General features: G+C 40.4%; 1 protein-coding gene across 1 annotated transcript; it reads left to right on the plus strand.

Moving 5' to 3' along the window:
• The first annotated feature begins 72 nt into the window (after positions 1–72).
• On the plus strand, positions 73–19,072 carry LOC141789836 (secreted frizzled-related protein 1-like). The gene is made up of 3 exons (XM_074669313.1): positions 73–893; positions 8,901–8,981; positions 18,189–19,072. Exons 1-3 carry the CDS (start codon positions 371–373, stop codon positions 18,512–18,514), a joined length of 930 nt encoding a protein of 309 aa, XP_074525414.1. The 5' UTR covers positions 73–370; the 3' UTR covers positions 18,515–19,072.
• The last annotated feature ends 2,887 nt before the right edge of the window (positions 19,073–21,959 follow it).

A 21,959-nucleotide genomic window follows, 5' to 3' on the forward strand; every position in this document is an offset into this window, starting at 1 on the left:
CTGGGGTCTCTGGCTCCTGGAGCGTTTTACACACTTGGTAATTAAGCTTGTTGAACTGTCAGCAGTGAGCCAAAAGGCGCAGACGAACTCCGATTGGCCGGAGCGTACTTTACAGTCTCCTCTTGTTTCCAAGCTGAGCGCAGGCAGAGCGTTTTTCTTCGCCAGACACTCCGAGGAGCCACACGCAGCGGAGGTGCGCTAAGGGGCCGGAGCCAGAGAAGACTGCTGACTTCACCCGATCCACAAAGTCGACCAGCAGAGCTCCGGTTTTCTAAATCTGCTCCTTGTTCCTCAGCAGAGTTAATGCATGAAGTGAGTGTTGAATCGCTCGTCTTGGCAGCGTCGTGCTACATTACTTTAAAAAGAAAACATGAAGTCTGCTTCTGGGTCGCTATGGAGGGTGATCCAGCTGACTGCTCTCCTGGCGCTCATGTCATCCTGCAGCGCCTCAGAGTATGAGTACCTTGGCTGGAAGTCGGACACGTATGACGGCGGACGCAGCTACGGCAAGCCTCCACAGTGCGTGGACATCCCGGAGGATTTGCGGCTCTGTCACAATGTAGGCTACAACCAGATGCTGCTGCCCAGCCTACTGGAGCACGAAACCATGGCCGAGGTTAGGCAGCAGGCCAACAGCTGGGTGCCGCTGGTGCACAAGAACTGCCATCCGGGTACGCAGGTCTTTCTGTGCTCGCTGTTTGCACCCGTGTGCCTTGAGCGGCCCATCTATCCGTGCCGCTGGCTGTGCGAGGCCGTGCGGGACGCCTGCACCCCCATCATGGCGGCTTTCGGGTTCCCTTGGCCGGAGATGCTTACCTGTGACAAGTTCCCCCAGGATGATGTGTGCATTGCCATGACGCAGCCCAACGCCACCGAGGCCACCAGGCCCACAGGTAAGAAACTCAGGGTCATGCTGGGCTGAGGCTTCACTGATCTGTTCCTTGGGTTGGAAGTGCTCAGAGGAGCGTCTTCAAAGTTTAAAATGATTTAAATGATGATGATTATTTATCTAACATTAAATTACAACTTGTAGTAAAATTAACAAGCTGCAATAATTATTATATTATAGTATTATTCGAGTAGTATATCTCATTATTAGTAAGCAGTAATCATTTTATGGTATATAATTCTCATGTGAAGATTTCCACACACTGCTGTGGTTAAAAGGTTTATGAGCGTCAGTGAAATAAAATTGTAGGTTACCTAAATTCACTATAATTGAAGGAACAGTCACTTTCTAAATCTCCACACCCACACATTAAACCCTCAACCCCAAGATGAGCTGTGGACATTAATTCAGTGCCTTTAAAAAAGAAGCCCACTTTGGTTTTCTGTTGACTTTTCCATCTGTTGGTCTCAGCCATAAGGGGTTTGTTGACCTATCCGACCGCCAACCACTCAACCAAGAGAGCAACTAACCAGAGTGGGAAAACTAACAGCCCCCACTTTTGCCGCCGTGTAAAAACAGACACGGGGTGCAGTTAGATGGGCTTGAGAATGTTGTTTCAGGGGTGACGGTGCGCTTGCAGATGCAAATCCCAACACAAACAAATGCAGCCTTTTGTGGGGGACATGCTGTGATCTCAGTTTCAAACCTTCCCCCTCCAAGCTCCCCAAAAGAAAACACGATGTGGTTAGTTTTTTCTGTTTGATGAGAATGTCAGGCCGGTCACTTGTGATTTTGATTTAACGTTGTAATATTCAGCAGATAAATCATTGTTGTTTGACGGTTTCTGTGGAATTCAGGGACAATGCTTGTTCAGGGCCCACAAGCACCAAGCAGTAACCAAACAACAGATGTGTGTGTCAGTCCAGAGCAGTCAGACGTGCTCTCACTCTCCTCACAGATGAGGTCTGGGCCTGATGTGTTTGCAGCCTCCTCAAACTTAGCGTTAACACTTATGTGCTGGTGTATTGAATCATTGTATTACCTCATTAGTGCACATAACATTACTTAAGCTGCCTTTAGCTTCTCTGCTTCTGTAAACAGCCTTCTTTGTCTTCTTTTGTGTCTTTACAACAATGGTTCCTGAAAACCAGGTTGCAGTTGGAGGTACTGAGTTTGGATGTGTTACTTTTGGGGCTCTGCTTTGGCTCAGTTGGTGGAAAAGAAGTCCATGTGCAGAGGCTGCAGATATTGTTGGTTTCATCTGATGTTGGACTACCGATTGCCCTAAAACCTCAGTCTCTATTTGATTTCATAAAGGCTAACCCCCTCCAGATGATCTTAACAGTTAGTTTAATTCACAGAAGTTGATCACTTTGTGTCTCTTGAGCCGAGAAGCTACATGTCCTTGGTCTTGTGATGTTATGGTAGCAGAGAATACTAGATAAATCCTGAAAAAGCAGAGGAAAAAGCATGAAGTTTTGGAAAAAACTAAAGCAGTTGTCAATAAAAAAACCTTGGTCCAAAGTAGATTCCATTTTAAGGTTTATTTCAGTTTCTCTAAGCATTTAACCAAGCATCTTTGAGTACCTCTTAAAAGGGCCATACAATTATGATTTATTCCTATTCTTAAGCAATCGATCCTTTATTTATTTATACAGCAAATCAAACTCATTCACTTGAATACACCATGAGAAAGAAATTAGTTCCCATCATCAACTTTAACTCATGTCACTGTTCATCTGCACTGCAACAAACTGGAATCTAAGAGTGTTTAAAACATCCTCGATTGTCAAGTTTTTTGAGCTAGACTAACACCTGAATACAAGAAGCTGAACAAGCTCCTTCTTTTTCCCTCATTGGCAGATTTTATTGTTACTCTACAAGTAATTCAGGAGCAACTTTTGTGTTTGAATACCTTGAAATAAGACATTTTTCAGGTGAATGTGGCACATTTTGAGACCATTTTTTTAAAATAAGACATGAACTCTACATCTTAGTCTTCACAGCATTAAATAACCTCATTAGATGATTTTCAGTGAGGTGTGAGTTAATCTCTCAGCGTCAGTGCTCAGGGTACCTGCAGAGTGAACCTGTGTAAAGAAGAACTGAGTGTTACTCTGTGAAGAGGTGTGAAGAGAGCTAAACACCTCAATCAAGTATGAGTTTAGTTACTTTGATGACATTTTATGCTTTAACATGTTGGTGGTGTTGCCATCCTTGCATATTACAGCGTTGCACAAATCACTCTTTGCATTGTTAGCATTAGGGCTGCACGATTATCGCAATCGCAATCGCAATCGCAATCGCAATCACAATGTCAGCACATGCAATTCAGATTTTTCTCCATGATAACCAAGCAAATCTGTAGACTCATCATGACATAACTTTTTTTATTAAATCGCAGACACAATCACAATCGCAATATTGTCTACCTAATCGCAAATCGCACCTTTTCCCCAAATTGTGCAGCACTACTTAGCATCCTTTTTGGTAAAGTGAAGCCAAGCATTTGATCGCTTTGATGTCTCTGCCAGTGTCTTGGAAATCCTGCTGCTGGCTGACAAGCGTGATTGATGTGTGGCATGTCATGTGACGTCACCATGAGGTCTGGCCGTCCTGGTGTAATGTAAAGAATTGACGAGGTGGATGGATCGGACCATTTGTAATTGATTTTTAACAGGAACTGGTTATGGATAACCATCCCCAGTGCTGAGAAGTTCTTTATAAATCCCGGGTGTGGAGTGAGGGGAGTTGATATCAGCAAGATATGAGCTCTGAATGCAGTCAGATCATCTCTTCCTATGCTGATAGTTAAAGTCAAACCGACAAGAGAGCTTTAATGTGAGAACAACATAGATTTAGGTTGAACTTCCTGAATATTTGAGTTGCCTCTTTGTTACATTTTGACATTTGTAGACACTTTGTACATCAAATCACAGCCTGATAGAGTTCACTTATGAGGGCTTTGGCAGCTTCATGCCAGCTCTGGTTCCCAAACATAATTTTGAACCTGCCAGACTGGAAAAAAAACGGTAACCTGAAAATTTGTTTCACAGCTGGCTTAGAACCATAGCATTGTGGGTGGGCATGTAGGGAAGGATGCAAGGAAAGAATTGCGTTAGCAGCACAAGTCAGGAACACAAACAATTGAGAATTTACAAAGAGGTCCTTTCTACTTTCAAGCGTCGCTTTACGTTGGGGTATATAACTCATTTACAGTCATGTTGGTTTGGTGGCGTGTCTTCATTTACATTTTATACCAATAAAGACATGCTACTTTTTTGTTTTAAAGCAGACATTTGTTTTTATTTTAATTGTATTGAAAAGACGAGTGTTGTTTACTTCCACCTAAGTAACACAGATCAACACCCTCCCACTTATTGTGTGTTCGAGGCAACCCGTAACTCATATATCGAACTCGTAACTTACGACCCGTGGACTCGTACCAGATCGATGTTCTCCGAGTTACGACTTGTGAGATCACATCTATGCCAAAACAATATGGCAGCCTCTATGGACGCGTGACACACGCTGAGAAATAGACTTTACAACAATGTAAAGTAAATTCGAACGTTGCAATCACAATTTACACACACCATTATGTACTATAATCTGTTATGTGTCCGTGACCGTGGACAAATGTGTCACTAACACGAAATACCTAATAGAGAGAGAGAGAGAAAGGGAGAGAGAGAGAGAGAGACGGAGAGAGAGAGAGAGAGAGAGCTATCATCACTGGGCTACAAGTGTAAACTTGTAGTCTGATGTTCACACATTGCACAACTCTGGCGTTCAGTGCATTTATCAACAAAAAATACACTTTAAAATAACAACATATACCGTAAAATATTACATTATAATATATATATTATATTATATATAAATACTTTATATAAAGTAAATACCTCATGCGCCGTTTCCCCTCCTCGCTTTCACTTAAATAAAGAACTTGCAGGCTCCTTTAGTAAGTGAAATGACCAAGAATAAATCTAAGAATTTCTGCAACGCTGGTTTGTTAGCATCCCAGAATTCTTTGCGCTCAATCGGAAGTCGTAAATTGCCTGGAACTCGGAGATTTCAACTGGGAAACATACGAGTTAGGGGTGGCCTCGAAAGCTCCATTACAACCTATTTAAACTGGTTTGTAAGCAGCTGGTTTGCTAGAAAGTACCATGGTCCTGAGAATTTAGAAAGGAACTAGTCCCAGAACCAGAACAGTGCCAGTGTGAAAGCCCTCTCTGAAGTGTCCAGATTGCAGAACAGCTTGTTCTGATCAGAATCAGATTAGGGCTCACATTGGAGCTGACTGTGGTTGAAAAGAGGAGTCAGCTTCATCAAATCTCTGTTTCTCTGAGCAGTAATTGACCTGGAAGACCAACCTGTGGAACAGTTTATTGTTGTTGTAAGTTCATCTGATTACCTGACTGGAGATGTTAGCCAATCAGCTGCAGGCAAACTGTTGATGGACAACTTGGATCCCCTCTGCTTCTTTTTTTTAAAACAGTAATTGAGGAAATGTAAACTGTAGTAAAACGCGAATGTTTTCACAAACATACTGGAATAGAAGTACTCTAAAAAGCTACCCAGGTACAGTAAGTGGGGTATATAAATTCAGCTACTTCTACCCCTGGTGTTCTGAGGAGCTCTCCTTCCCAGAGAGTTAAACAGAGCTGCATAGTTTTCAGATGTTGCTTGTTTATTATTCTACAAACTTGCTCTTTAAAAAACAACGAAACACAAAAGCAAGCCCCTCGAAGCTGCGGTCTCATAACTCAGAGTGACGCAGTATTTCATTTTTCATAATTACTGGAAAATGTTGAAATCTAGTCGCGAGGACAAACACTGCTTCCTCACCCCTCAACAGTTTCAAATAGAGGTCTGTGAACAATTTCCCCCCTCTGCTCTAAATCCAGGCTGATTATCCTTCATTTTACAGAGAGGAGCTGTCAATAGGCGAAGTAACCCTGTGACTCTGCAAACAGAGTCTGTTTTCACAAACTCTTTGCACTTCAGTGCAACTTTAACAAGCTTTCGCAAAACACTTGTAATAGACAACTGGCAACTGGAGGAAAACTATTTGCTTTCCTCTCTGTCACCCCCGAGCTCACTCCATCCACAGACCCACCGTGACACTTCCACGCTGTGGGTTTTAATTGAATGCTGCCGAGCACTGTGACTCAGCTGTTTGGCATGAAGAGATCCATCAGTATTAGTATAAATTGAAAAATCCTGTTGGAAACATGTTTGCAGATACGTCACACTTTTTTGGCAGAAACTTCTTTTTGTCTTCTGTTTTTTTTTCTTGTTGTTTTTGTCTTGGAAGCTCAGTTTTTACCTTTTTTGTAGGAATGTCAGAGCATTCATCAGAGCTGGGATTAAGCGTTACTACTACCGTTCCTTTCAAGACAGGGTGATGATGCAGCACGTCGAAGCAAAGAAACATGTTGAAAACTGTGTAAATCAAGAGGAGAGTGAGTTTGAGTTGTTTACTGCTGCTTTTAGTGACTGCTGGCTGTAAAAGCTGAAGACATTCCTCACCGCAGTCAGGTCATCAGAGTGTGGAGCACAGAGGAGAGCAGGACTCAGAGGCCAGGAGAGCTGCATTCAGAGAGTTAAGACTTCCTGAAACAAAACAACCGAATCAGTGATTTTTCTAAGAATCTACTCGAATCCTCTTTTGCATCCAACACATTTATTTTGTTTTCTTCCTTTCTGATCTGTATTCGCTGAAGAACATCCTCTGAGTGTAAGGAGTCATGAGATTGATCCATTGTTGGTATCACTGATAGGGGAGAACACAGTTAGTTGTCATCTTTCGCTATTCACCTCTCTCTTACGGGTGAAGTTTGCTAACCCTTAATGTAGGGATGAGTACCGAATTAGGTACTTTTAAAGATATCGACTGAATTCTGTCAAAAGTATCCGATAGTGATTTCCCATACTGGACATGAACACAGCATTTCAAGGTTATAGATTGAAGAAGGATTAATAATAGACATGCACCGATCGATTGGTGCCAGTTTCCTTTATTTTGGGGGATCGGTGATCAGAGATTGGTGATCGTCTCCTCCTTACATATGAAACTGATCTTAAACCTCCAGGAAGGTCTGACAGCCAGTCATTGTTTCTTTTTGCCCTGAGACCTAAAACTCAGGACACTTTATTGGTTTTTTAAGTTAAAACATAAAAATTTTATTGTTTCACAGGTATTGTTCAATGATTTTCAATAAAATAAGATTGGAACATTGAAGGTATAGGCTTTCAGTTATAAAAAATAAAAATCGGTATTGGCCCCAATAGGAATCGGCAGGTCAGGCTTTTTAGAGATCGTTGATCTATGATCGGCCAGAAAATTGTGATCGGTGCACCCCTAATAAATATCTTAAATTGAAAAAAAAAAAAAGTTATTAAAAAATGATATTTTTTACCACATACACACAAAAAAGTACTGAAAATTAGTACCTCTGAGTACCAGTACCGATTGCCAGGTACTGGGCATCAGTACCGTATCGTTTTAAATGTGAAAGGTACCCATTCCTAGCTGAGCGCCAAGGCATACCGAGACCTGCCAAGTCCAACTGCATCATCCCCATCATGGTGATGGCTAACACAATAATATTTGTTTGAAAGCTTTTTACGCCCTTAAAGATTCTATGAAGAGGATCTGTTTTAATTGTACTGGCTCGCCACCTTCTAGCCTGGAGTCTTACGCACACTGTCATAAGTTACTTTTAGCAAGGGGAGTGTTTGTTCAAGAATTAAATTGAGATCGGATTGAAACAAATTTTCTTTGTTAAAAATAACTTTTTACTGGATTCAACGCACCGAGGAAAGGTATTTATCAGAAGAGGTATATAGTGCTTAAGTTTGAAATGTGACAACAAGCTAAGGTTGTAGTAGCTGGCTAGCGCTATCGTCAGCCCAGTGCTCCGACTAATCTGTAGGCTAAGGTAACAACAAGTAAACACTGTCAGTTTGTCAGTAGTTTAGTAGCTGTTTATATTTAGCACAGCTGAGAGCACGATGCTCCATGACGTGTCCGCAATGTGTAACGTTAGTGAATCCTGGTTGTGTCCTGCCAGTCATCTACCAATCAGAGCTAACGTAACCTCACTCTTCATTTATTGATAGACTCTCAAGTTTGAACAGACCACTGCAGAATAACTGCTGACTGTGGGTTGGAATAAACATTAGAACAAACAGTTTAGCTCCTGTGTTAGCCTTTAGCTAGGACTGTATATCTCTCCTGTTAATCTTTCTTCTACTCTTCTGTCCTTTTTCTTTCTGACAGTTAGGCTCCAGTGTCCACCACCACTACAAAACTTATCCAAAAAATCATTTTCAGCAGAGAAAAACAAAGATCTCCTGTTTGAGCTAAGAAGTAGAATTTTAAAATAACCTGTAACCAGCAATATTGGCGATGTAAACCTAATTTTAAAGTGTGGGTTATGATCTGGCATATATCTAGAAGGGGGACTTTTGTAAGATCACTTAGAAACTCCTCTCAGCCCCTTTAATGTGATAGGAAAGGGCTGAGAATAGAGCAGGAACAGGGCGGGAGTAGGGAGTGACATGCCTGATGGCCACAGGCTGGATTTGAACACAGGGCGGAGGCCTGCGAGGGCGAGTCTCAGAGAGTGCGACCTGGACCACTAGCTAGCATCAATGCTAACAACCGTGTACAAACTAGTCAGCTAGCTAATAGCAATCTCAACTATCACTATCAAACTGTTTTCCTTCACACTTTTTTAGGACAACAATTGTTTTGTTTGAACTCTTTGTGAAAAAAGTAAAGAAGAAAACACTTAGGAGCTAAATATTGACAATTTGACAGTAAAATCACAAAAAGTCCTCTCACCTCAAGTTCAGCTGCCTGACTCATAACACAAATGAAGATTCAGCCCCTTCTGGTGGCGAGATATGATAAGTGTGACAACCAACCCCATTCTCCCCTACTTAAATGTGATGGTTTGGCCTCATTTTCAGTCCATTTCTCTTCTTCTCTCTGCAGGTTACTCTCCCATCTGCCCTCCATGTGACGATGAAATGAAAACAGATGCCATGCTGGAGCACATGTGTGCCAGCGAGTTCGGTAAGCATCCTTCAAACATCATTTTGCAAACATAACATAACGTGCATGAACAATACCGTCATCGCTGAAACGCTCAGGTTTCACATCACAGTGCTTCATGGGGTTACATCAGTTATATCATCTGCTTTCAAAGATGTCTAATTAAAGCTTGTTAGGCTCCCGGTAAGAGTAAGAAAGAAGTTGTTTCAGGTCAGGCATATTTTTTGATGATAACAAAAGGAAATGTTTGAACAAAGCACTCCTTAGACCTCAGCTATTCTTTGGACAAGTGTAAATCCTCAATACAATGAGGCTATTTAACCACCATTACTTTCCTCTTTAACGTCTAAAGAGTCGACATGTTTCAAAGTAAGTGATTATTAGGAGTTAATATAATGAAAATTCTTAGTTTATATTGTAATAGAGGTAGGATAAGGCTATGCAGAAGAAGGTTATAATAAGTGCTTAAAGGAACAGTTCAGTTTTTTTGAAGTAGGGTTGTATGAGCTCTATGTGACCACTAAGGACATTAAATACAGTAGAAAGTTGTCTCCTCTCCCTCAGTAAGACATAGACTGTAATCGATGGTGAATTTAGGCGAATTTAAGGGGTATTTTCTCTGCCTACAAGAACTAAAATCAAAAAGTAATGCCACAGTTTAAGAGTACTCTAAGGATTGTGAGGCAGCGTAGGAAATTCAAAATGAGTGACTATGACAGCGACGATGAAGTTACATTCACTTTGGAACCAAAAGGATACCTGCATGAACTGGAGCAGCTACACAGAAGAAGAGCTGCTACAGATGGCGACTGAAAGGAATACAGAGGAAACATCAACGGACACTGGACATCCTTTTTGTTTCCTCTGTATTCGTTTCAGTCGCCATCTGTAGCAGCTCCTCTTTTGTGTGCTCCAGTTCATACAGGTATCCTTTTGGTTCCAAAGTGAATGAAACTTCATTGTTGCTGTCATAGTCACTCATTTTGAATTTCCTACGCTGCCTCACAATCCTGAGAGTACAAACAAAAGAATTACGATACTTGATCAAACTTACACGAGGCTAAAACCGGCGCCCGAAGCATAGCTTGTTTAAATTCCCTACAGCTGAAAGGAGGAGGGGGACGGAGCGCACTAGCGCTGCACGGAAGGACACATGACCAGTTAGTTAGGTCCGGATAAATGTTTATATTTCTGAAGACTTAATGCACTTAAAAAATATTTTTTGTAGCGTATTCTAAAACTTTGGTGTTACTTTTTGATTTTAGTTCTTGTAGGCAGAGAAAATAGCCTTTGAATTTGGTACCGTCTCTCCCTGTTAGCGTCTATTTCCTCGTCACCATCGATTACAGTCTGTGTCTTACTGAGGGAGAGGAGACAACTTTCTACTGTATCTAATGTCCTTAGTGGTCACATAGAGCTCATACAACCCCACTTCAAAAAAACTGAACTATCCCTTTAATAAATACTAATAAAGGGCTAGTGTGCTACGTAAATGCATATAAGTAAGCACCTAATAAAAAGTGAATATGTGTTCCCTAATTTAAAATGTTTCCCTAAACTGAAATTGAAAACAAGGCAAAACAAAATAAAAATTCAAATCAACTTAAGGAAAATGCAAAACTATAATAACCTTGGAGTAGACCTTGGTGATTGAGGCCCATCCAACCAATGTATCCTGAACCAGTTATGAGAGCCACATGTGTTGACGTAATCATTTCAGCATGTCTTGTGAGGATCTTCTGACCGTTTTAAACTATGAAGAGACAGATTAAGGGACTTCTACGACACGAGTTTGAAGAGGTTTAAAAATCTTACCTCCATGAGATGAGCACATACATATGGACCAGAAATAGCTGCACACATGTTCATACACACATATCACCTCAAACAAGCCTTCAGTGTAACAGCAGGATAAAAACTACTGCCAGTAAGAGATGGTATCATGAAGCAGCATCAAGGAGAAAGAATTCATCATGAAGATGTCGGCTTTTCTGACTCACTGATGAAGAATGTTGCCCATTTTTTGTGATTTCACTGAACACTAAGCCTCCTCTCAGAAGGTGTTTTTTTGTGGCTGGAGACAGAGGATGAAAGTCTTAATCCCTCCCATGTGCACTCTTAAAGCTGGCAGCTCTTTAATTTGTGATAATACAGGTTTTAATTGACGTTTTGAAGTGTCTTATAGAGACAGATCAGTCTTTCTATTCCAAGTATAACTGTTTAAAGAAGGAATTAAGGGGAATTTGTTTTGGGGGCTGTGGGGAAGATGGAAGCATGACGCACATTTTTATTCTCCACCAGGTTACAGTACAACAACTGGAGACTAAAAGTCCATATTCAGAGAATTTATCTCAAGTAGCTCTGTCAGTTTAAACTGCTGGAGTTTTTATTCTCATGGAAGTGTTGTTCAAGGTTGTCCATGCTTTCTAAACTTCAATAACTGACAGTGGACGGTGGAGGCCATGCGTGGGGATTTGGACCACCACAGTGGGGCTTTTGCCCTGCTTTAAAAGGAGAACTAGAGGAAACTGGGAGATTAGAAGGTTAAACAGAGTTTATTGAAAGATCAAGAGGATTTATGTCAGGCTACATAACAATCTGAAGTTCAGACGGAGGTAATGGCAAAGAACAAAGCTGTGTGCAGCTCTTGGTTTCGAGACAACTCTGATGAAACAAAAAACATGAAGTGACTGAACATCCTTAACAGAAAGACTTTTTTACTCTTCATGTATTTTGTTGGGTTTTATTTTACCTTCATTCGGCCAGGTTAGTCTCCTCCAGATCAGAAATTGCTTTTTCAAGGGAGTGCTGCCATGGGAAAAGCCAGGATTCGAACTTTTCACAAAGGTTTAAAAACATTCAGGTTAACTAGGATTTCCAAAAAGTCAGACTGTAGACTGTTCCAGGCAAAAGGTTCAGAATACCTAAAAGCTTTTCATTTCCAGATTAGCTCTGACTTTAGAAACAAACATCACAAATTCCAACAAACTGAGGTTGTGAATCCATCCTTCAGGAATTACAGGGAGGAAAGGTATTCTGGGATTATGCCCAGAACATCTGCATAGATAAAAATACCCCAGGGACCGAGGCGGTGCAGGATCTGACTTCAGAATACAAGCTACAATGGTGAGAAAGAGCGCCACAGTTAGTGATGAATGCTGATACACCACACTAAGAAGACTCTGAGCAGAGGTATTTATGTACATACACCACCACAGTCAAATGAGGTAGAATAACACTGACTCTGCAAATCTCTTTTTGACATAAGGGGAAAATCAGAACTTGTTACTATCAAAAACTCCAAGTAAACTTTTAGCTCTTTGGTAACAAACTGGGTTTTCTTGTTAAAAGACAAAGTGTAACAAATTAAAAACACCTGAGTATTTAAAAGAAAAAGTGAAGCTCACTTGAATTGTAACTTTTTAAGAAGAACCAAGCCACACACAGCTCTTAATTTCTGATTAAACTAGATTAATGGAAACAGCTTCCAGGTGTTTAGAATAGAATAGAATAGAATAGAATAGAATAGAATAGAATAGAATAGAATAGAATAGAATAGAATAGAATAGAATAGAATAGGATAGAACTTTATTGTCATTGTAACAAGTACAACGAAATTAAAGTCACAGCAGCAATCAAGAAAAGAAAAGTAAGAAAGTGTATAGAAAGTGCAAAAAGGTCCATAAGAAAATAGATGCTGACAGCTTGTCCATCATTGTCCAGTTCAGCCAGCCTCCACCTCCACAGGGTCCAGGACTGAGCTTCTTCAGCAGTCTGTTCAGTCTCTGTCTCCTGGATCCTGTCTGCTCACAGCAGGTGAAGTTCTTCCAATGTGGCGTTGGTGTCTGATGTTAGCTCCGTTAGCCATGTCTGTGAATAGCATGATGCTGCTCTGCCTTCTGGTATACCCTCTGTTGCTGGGTTAGCACAGCTAGCTCGTCCATCTCATTGGAGATAGATCTTACATTTCCAATAACGATGGATGGAAGGACAGGTCCACGTCTTCACTTCTTAGCTCATACCTGAGAACCAGCACGTTGTCCTCACCTCCTTCTCTTCACCTTGTGGGAAGACATCAGGCCTTACACCAGTTAGCATTGACATGCTACAGACCGCTAACAGCTGAGTTCACATGTAAACAATGTGGCCATGGTTACATGTAGGAACTCCAGACAAACAGTAGAAAAAGTAGCAAAAATATCACTGAAGACACAAAAAGTTTGGTGTCCATGACCAACAATGAACCATGCAAAGTAATGATCCACTCCAAATGTTGAAAAAAGAGATGAAAAAATTACAAGAAATGTACAAAGAAGAGAGAGCTGCTGCAAAAGACAGACATAGCCAACAGGGCAGCGCCTAGCAACCTTTATAGTGTGATATCAAAGAAAACTTAAAAATCCATCAGAAAGTTTGTGTTTCGTGTCTGCATGAGTTTCATCTTTGGAACCATTTTCTGTCTTTATTCTATTTTAAGCTCTCTTCTGAACATCTTATAACTGATGTGCAAATCCTGACAATTCTACTATTTTTTTTTTTCATTTAGCTGAGTTTGTATTTGTACCTTGAGTCTCAGAAAAGTAAGACAAGAAATGCTGAATTTGAGAACTGACTGCAGCATGGTTGAACTTCCAAACTGGCTAATCTGGTGCCCTGGGTCCTCGATGAGTGGCATACCACTGATGCAGCTGGCATGCCAGTTTGAAAACGGGAATATGCCACAAGGCAAACTCCACTCAGCCGCAAGTGACATGCCAGATACTACTTTTTGCCTGACCTCATCATTTCAGCTAGTCTCATGAAAATCTCATGCTGTTTTTAAGAACAAAGCATTTTAATCAGTTTAAAGCCAGATTCAGGGATTTCTACAGCATATGAACATGCATTTGTTTGAAAATCTTCATGTGGTCTGTTTTTGTGGTTTAGGTATGGACAAGCAGAATACCCCCTCTTTAATGCTGACTTCTAGCATCAAATAGTACAAGTGTTGCTAAATCACAGTTGAGTCTCCAGGCATGGAGACTTGTACCAAATAATTTCCTGTGTACTCTGGTGAAGATCACAAAATTATGAGGATTTCCAGGTCTGAGACAAAATTCTTCCAATGGGAACTCAAAACCTGATGAAAACAATCCAGACCTCCAGGAAAATCCACCAAAGTGTCAAACCCTGAGCACTGGTAATAGTCCAAGAGCAGAGCTATGGTTGTAAAAAGATTTGTAAAACTTCCTGAGTGACACCACAAATGTTCGTATCAATAAAACACAGTCGTGCTGAGTTGGGAAAAAAACATAGACTGCAGAAGTTTTCAGATTTGTTGGAGACAGTTCAAGGCCTCAGGGAGAGAGCTGCAAGTCTCAGCGCATGTGTGTATGTGTGTGTGTGTGTGTGTGTGTGTGTGTGTGTGTGTGTGTGTGTGTGTGTGTGTGTGTGTGTGTGTGTGTGTGTGTGTGTGTGTGTGTGTGTGTGCGTACATGGGTGTGTAGGTGTTCTGAGTACATGGGTTTTTATTTGTACAGCACCACAGGAGTTATCTGAAGACACTTTACAGAGAGAGCAGGTCTAAACTGTGCTATCTGTACGATTATTTACTAAGACCAAACATTAATCCTCCTGACAAAGCAGCTCCCAGCAAGTACAAACAGAGAGGAAAGAATTCCCTCTGACAGCAGAAACCTCGGCAGGAGCAGGCTCTGCACAGACAGCCGTCTGTTGCTACTGTGTCAGAAAGTGAGACGTAGAGAGATGGATGGAGACAGAACGACTTCAACTGAACATATACTCATGGCTTTAGAGCAGCAAAGTATGTGCACTGTTTGCAGGAACAGCGCAGTACTGGAAATAGACTGATTGTAATGTTTATAAAAGATCAAATAAATAGTTTCCAGACTTGTATTCAGCTCTTGCTAAATTTAAAAGGTCTGGGAAATTTGTTTGCTCAGAGCAAAGCCAGATGAGGCAGGATTAGATGACTTAATTCTGATTTAAACAAAATCTGTAACGCCTCCGACACCGCAGATTCCTCTCAGCCCCACAACCATAAAAACACATTTCCTTCTGCAGATAGTGTGAGATCCCCAATGTCATTTACCGGAAACCACACACCAAGCAAAAAAGCCACTTTCACAGCAGAAATAAACATGTTTACAGCCTGATACAACAACATGTCTCTGGCAGCACACACTGTATGGGAGGGGATTTCTTTTTTCTAACTCAGCTGTGAAGAAAATATTAAGAATGCAAGTTTACCCAATCAGAGGCACAGCTCAGCTGATTGACAGGCAGGCGGCCTATAGCTGTTTGTGTGGAGGCTCAAAGCCCGCCCCATTTCCAATATGGCCCCTATCAGGGGGCTGCGTCAAAATTCTGTTTCAGAAACTTATGCGTGATGTCACGGAGACAGTACCAATTTATTATACAGTTTTTGTGAAAGAAAGAAAAAAGAAAGGCAGAAAGATTAAAAGAACTAAAGAAGAGAAAATAAGAAAAACAAGATAAAAGTAAGTCAGAGTGAAAAAGACTGACAGACAGAAAAACCAACAAAGAAATATAAAAGAAAAAAACAGATGGAAGCTAAGACAGACAATGAATGAATAAATGAATGAAATAAAACAAATGTATAGACATGAAGTAATCAATCAGTCAGCCAATCGATTGGAGCTGATTTCTTTATATGGGGGATTGTTGATCAACCCATCCTAACATATGAAACTGATCTTATAAACCTCCAGGAAGGTCTGACAGCCAGCCATTGGTGCTTTTTGCTCTGAGACCTAAAACTCAGGACACTTCATTGGTTGTTTAAGTTAAAACATACAGATTTTACTGTTTCACAGGTATTGTTTAATGGTTTTCAATAAGATAAGATTGGAACATTAAAGGTTTATGCTGTCAGCTATAAAAGATAAAAAATAAAATTGGTATCAGCAGGTCAGGCTTTTCAAAGATCGGTGATTAGTGATTGGGCCGAAAATTGTGATGGGTGCACCCCTACAAATGAACCAACAAAAAAGAAGAGTAAAATTTGGGTAGACTGATAGAAAAAGAGAAATTTAAGATAAAGTCAGGCAGTAAGAGAAAAAGTATCTGTAAAGAACTTTTTCCATCTCAGCTAACAAACTTCTATATTCATGGTTTCCCTGTTTTTAAGTTTTAAATGTGTTGGTGTAACTTTCACCAACAATAACAAAGACACAGATAACCCACACATGTGGCCTTCTCTGGTGCTGGTTCAGTGTTGATTCAACTTGAGAACCATCTAAGAACCAGCCTCCTCTTTTATGGGCAAGGGACAGAAAAGAGCTATGTCACTGAAAAATCTCTTCTCCTGACTGCCCCAGAAACATTTGACCATGGCTCATGAATACAAATCTACGTCAATATCCTTATCTGGATGAAATTTGAAATAAGTTATAATATGAGTTACAAATAGAAACAGCAACAAACAGCTTCCAGGTGTTTAGAATAGAATAGAATAGAATAGAATAGAATAGAATAGAATAGATACCTTATTAGATACTTTATTGCCAGACTCGAAGTCCATAAACACAACAAATACAATAAAAAGACATTAATAGACACAAAATAGACATTAATTATAAAAGACATCTGTACCAGTGTCTCCACCAGGGAGACTGGTATCGAATGGAGCTAAGCTGGGGATTAGTCAGCAGCCCCAATATAGAGTTCTGGTAGTCTGTCAATCTACACATAAATTTATACATCAGATTTCTCAACAGAGCATTAAAGAGTAAAGCCCAGCATTACAAAAAAGTTCACTTGCACTAGTCCGCCTTGGTTTCTTCAATATAATCCTAAGTGCGTCATTGTAAGCTACGTTTAGCCTTGGGCATTATAAAGCACATCATATTGAACCCCATATTCTGAACAAATATTAAGTAGCTGCTGAAACCCAGCACTGCTTGGGGAAAAGATGACCAAATCATCAGCATACATGAGATGATTAGTTATTTTGTTTCCTAACACACAACCAGTTTTACACCCATTCAGTTGTTGAGATAATTCATCTATGTAAAGGTTAAAAAGCGCAGGAGAAAGCAAACCCCCCTGTCTTACCCCATTTCTAACATCAAACAGGGATGACATTGTGTCTCCCAACTTGCATACTCTGATTAGCATACCAATACGACAAAATTCTAACAATGTATTCAGGCACTCCCTTATGTAATAATTTAATAAACAGCTTCTTGTGATTTACATGATCAAATGCTTTTGATGCATCAATAAAACCTACAATAACAGAGGAATTTTTCCTTCTATATACATCAACAGCCTCTTTCAAAGCATAAATACATAAATCTGTACCATACTTCACTTTAAAGCCAAAATGATTGTCCGAAGAATTAATACATTTGGAAATGCGCCCCAAGAGAACCCCTTCCAGGACCTTAGCTACCACACTAGCAAGAGCAATAGGCCTGTAGTTGTCTAAACTTGCCACTTTGCCCGTTTTATCCATGATGACAGGTACTTAAGTAATAGACAGCATGGAGTCTGGTAACAGGCCATGGGATATTAGACCATTAAAACACAAAACGAGAAAAACTGCAACCTTTGGGCAAGCTAACTTGAGATGCTCCGCTGTAATTTGGTCAGAGCCACTTGCTTTATTGTCATTGAGAATAGAATAGAATAGAATAGAATAGAATAGAATAGAATAGAATAGAATAGAACTTTATTTGTCATTGCAACAAGTGCAACAAAATTGCAAGAGCCCTTCAGTCAGTGCAAAACAGTCAAAAGTGCAAAATAGCTCCCATGTTCAGGTACATTAATGACATGAGGTAATTGTTATATTGTAATTATATGACGACACATGAGGCAGTGATTTCAGCCTTTGTTCAGGACTCTTACTTCTGTTGGGTAGAAACAGTCTCTGAAGCGGTTTGTCCTTGTAGTGATTGACCTGTCCTGTCTGCCTGACGGTAACAGATTAAACATGTGGTGTCTGGAGTGAGAGGGGTCCTGGGTTATTTTTCCCACCTGTCAGAGGCAGCGGGAATGGTGCAGTTCTTCCGGTGTGAGGAGAGGGCAGTCGGTGATGTTTTTAGTTGTGTTAATGATCCTTTGCAGTGATGTCCTCTGAGCCACTGTGCAGCCGGTGTACCACACACACAGACAGTACACCAGGATGCTCTCGATGGTGGGCCTGTAGAAAGACACAAAGAAATATGTAAAGTAATATGTTTTTCTTTTTTGTGATGACAGCGTTCAAAACCAAAATCAAAGAGGTGACACGAGAAAATATGGACCGTAAGGTGATCCTTCAGAAAAGAAAGAAGATGGTGAAAGCTGGGAACCTGAAGAAAAAGGACTTGAAGACACTGGTGCTGTACCTGAAAAATGGTGCAGACTGCCCCTGCCAGCAGCTGGACAACCTGGGAAACCATTACCTGATCATGGGCCGCAAGGTGGAGCAGCAGTACCTGCTGACAGGCATACACAAGTGGGACAAGTCCAGCAAGGAGTTCAAACAGGCTCTGAAGAAACTCAAAACACACAAATGTCCTGTGTTTGAAAATGTGTTCAAGTAGAACACACACACACACACACACACACACACACACACACACACACACACACACACACACACACACACACACACACTGAAAGGGCTTTGTTTTCTTTTGGTCCTCTGCCAAAGAAACAAATATGAAAATGAAGCCTGGCTGAAATCACATTTACTCTCTGTGTGAAGACACTCTCTTACATCCTGTTGGTCAGTTGATTTCTTTTAAATGGACCTCTTTAAAATCCCTATAAAAATGTATATGCCATGTTTTGGGTTTAGTACAGGCACACAGTTTATTTAGTGGACAAAACTCACATTATTCACAGTCTGTAATTTTTATAAATCCACACAAACAAGTATAAGATTTGGAGTTGATAGTCATAGTATTTTTGTAAGATGAGAAAAGGTGTTTTTTTTTTTTTTTTAAGTGTATATACTCCCAGTTATTTAGGTCAGCGGTTTCTATGGTAGACGTCACAAATCACAGATGAAGGGGTCATGAAATGACCAGTGAAATCAAAAACTATTTACAACAGCTTATTCCATTAATTATAGAAAAACATTAATACAAACACATTTTTTTTCAACATTTCTTTGTTAAAGACCCCTGAGGTGACTAAACAAGGAAAACAACAGTATAAGTGGAGGCAGATTAATTTAGGGAACACAGAAACATGTGCACACAGAAAGTCAAATTTACTACCAATCTGCTTGATTAATTTTTAAGTCCCTTCTTGTTTGTTTTGGATTGGTCTACTCCTGCATTCCCACTATTTCTGGGGTCGTGGGCTGAAGAGTTTGATGTAGCAAACAATCTGGAGGCCTCAGTATTTAACTCATTATAACATTCAGACATGAGAGCATTAAATCTGAGAACAAACAACATTTAGTGATTAATGTTTTTATTCCATACAAAGAGAAACCAGATTACAGAGTTAAAGAACAACAGGATGACTGCAGACGCCAGCTCCATGTCAGATTTCTGTCCAATAAAGGATTTCAAAAGAGTAATGAAGAGCTCTTATCTGAGCTCATGTGCTGCCAAACCTCAAACCTATTGCACTGCCACTGTAGTCCTCTTTGTTATATCGCTTATCATTTTCATTTGGTAACTTGAAGAATCGTTGTAGCGTAATATCAGTTTATGGTGTAGTCCACCCGTGCAGCAGCTGCTCATGGTGCAGTTTTTAGCATCCACTCTTCTGTTTCTGTCCACACATTAACTTCAGTTATCAATATGAAGAAACATCTTTTCCACATGTTGACTGTGCAATTAATCAAACCTGTCAACTCTCTGTTTGTTGTCTCCTTTGTCTTTTATTTGTTTCAGATTTGAATGTAACTGGCACACTGCTGCCAATAACATGTTCATAGAAATGTTACATAAATTTATAAACTATCAGCGTTTCTGTTGTTTCTGACTTTTTCACACATTCATTGTAAAGCTTTTTCGTCTGTTTTTCACATTTCAACCATCAGATGTCTCACAAACTGCTTTTAAGAGTGAAATCAGAAACTAATTCAGCTTTTTTCCAAGACATGTTATTATCATTAAATACAGTTTCTGTGTAAATCTAAACAGAACTCTTAAAATTTGTCATTTCTGCATTGAAACATACTGCGAATGTGCAGCGCTGAACTCAGCATTTAGCCCAAAGCAACGCTGAACCCTGATACAGATTTGAAGTCTGGAACATCAGACTCCACAGGTCCAGTGATATGTAATAATTACAAACTAACTAACCCACAAAATAAAAACAGTGCCTCAAAGGTTATCACTTTTTATTACCAGTAGTATTCGCTGACCCATCCAAATGATCAGAATCAGGTGTCCTAATCACTTGGTCTGGCCACATGTGAATAAAATCAAGCACCTAGGCATGCAGACTGTTTTTACAAACGTGTGAAAGAACGGGTCGCTCTCAGGAGCTCAGTAAATTCCAGCGTGAAACTGTCATGGGACACCACCTGTGCAACAAATCCAGTCATGAAATTTCCCCACCCTTAAATATCCCACAGCCACCTGTTAGCTTTATTATAAAAAAAGTGGAAGAGTTTGGGAACAACAGCAACTCAGCCATGAAGTGGTGGGCCATGTAAACTGACAGAAAGGGGTCAGCGGATGCTGGGGCACATAATGCAAAGAGGTCGCCAACTTTCTGCACAGTCATTTGCTACAGAGCTCCAAATTTCATGTGGCCTTTAGATTAGCCCAAGTACAGTGCACAGAGAGCTTCATGGAGTGGGTTTCCATGGCTGAGCAGCTGCATCCAAGCCATACATCACCAAGTGCAAAGCAAAGCATCAGATGCGGTGGTGTAAAGAACGCCGCCACAGTACTCTGGAGCAGTGGAGATGCGTTCTCTGGAGAGATGAACCACGCTTTTCCATCTGGCAATCTGATGGACGAGTCTGGGTGTGGAGGTTGCCAGGAGAACGGTACATTTTAGATTGCATTGGGCCAAGTATGAAATTTGGTGGAGGAGGAATTATGGTGTGGGCTGTTTCTCAGGAGCTGGGTGTGAAAGGAACTTTAAATGTTTCAGGATACCAAAACATTTTGGACAATTCCATTCTCCCAACCTTGTGGGAACAGTTTGGAGCAGACCCCTTCCTCTTCTGACCTGACTGTGCACCATTGCACAAAACAAGGTCCATAAAGACATGCATGACAGAGTCTGGTGTGGATGAACTTGACTGGCCTGCACAGAGTCCTGACCTGAACCCGATAGAACACCTTTGGGATGAATTAGAGCGGGGACTGAGAGCCAGGCCTTCTCCACCAACATCAGTGTGTGACCTCACCAATGCACTTTTAGAAGAATGGTACAGAATTCCTATAAACACACTCCTCAACCTTGTGACCTCCCAGCCTTCCCAGAGGAGTTGAAGCTGTAACAGCTGCAAAAAGTGGACCAACATCATGTTGAACCCTATGGGTCAGGAATGGGATGACACCTAAGTTCATATGTGAGTCAAGGCAGGTGAGCAAATACTTTTGGTAATAAAGTGTACATCTCCAGATGATTAAACGCGTATATCAAAGCCTGTTTAATTGAACTTTTACCTATTTCCCTACAAGATTTAGATATATACATATAAAAAAAAACCCAGACCAAGGTGGAAGCTGTAGAATGACAGCGCATTATGGCCACAGTAAAAAAAAAAAAAAAAAAAAAAAAAAAGTTAAAGAGAAAAACTCAAAATATCAAGGGGAAAAAGTTATAGTCTGACAAGGAAAAAGTTGTAATGAAGAGAGAGATAAAAAAAAAAAAAAACCTTGTGAAAAAAAAAAAAAATCTTTTTTTTTTTTCCCCTAAAATTTAAGTCAGGGTGCTCAGAGGAAAAATCAGATTTTTTTAGGAAAAAATTTGGTTAGATTAAAGTCATAATGTACTGCACAGTACTTCCAAACATTACCAGAAAAAGTTGTAACTTTATTTGGAGCTGAGATGTTTTTTCGCCCT

The sequence above is a fragment of the Halichoeres trimaculatus genome, unplaced genomic scaffold (genome assembly GCF_033239565.1).
Source record: "Halichoeres trimaculatus isolate MK-OKI-2021-1 unplaced genomic scaffold, fHalTri1.1 fHalTri1_scaffold_5, whole genome shotgun sequence".
Lineage (NCBI taxonomy): Eukaryota > Metazoa > Chordata > Actinopteri > Labriformes > Labridae > Halichoeres > Halichoeres trimaculatus.

Excerpts from the sequence above, each read along its gene's own strand:
- LOC141789836 (XM_074669313.1), top strand. The coding sequence starts at position 371 with ATGAAGTCTGCTTCTGGGTCGCTATGGAGGGTGATCCAGCTGACTGCT. Across the intron at positions 894-8,900 it reads CGAGGCCACCAGGCCCACAG|GTTACTCTCCCATCTGCCCT; the intron begins GTAAGAAACTCA and ends TTCTCTCTGCAG. Across the intron at positions 8,982-18,188 it reads CATGTGTGCCAGCGAGTTCG|CGTTCAAAACCAAAATCAAA; the intron begins GTAAGCATCCTT and ends TTGTGATGACAG.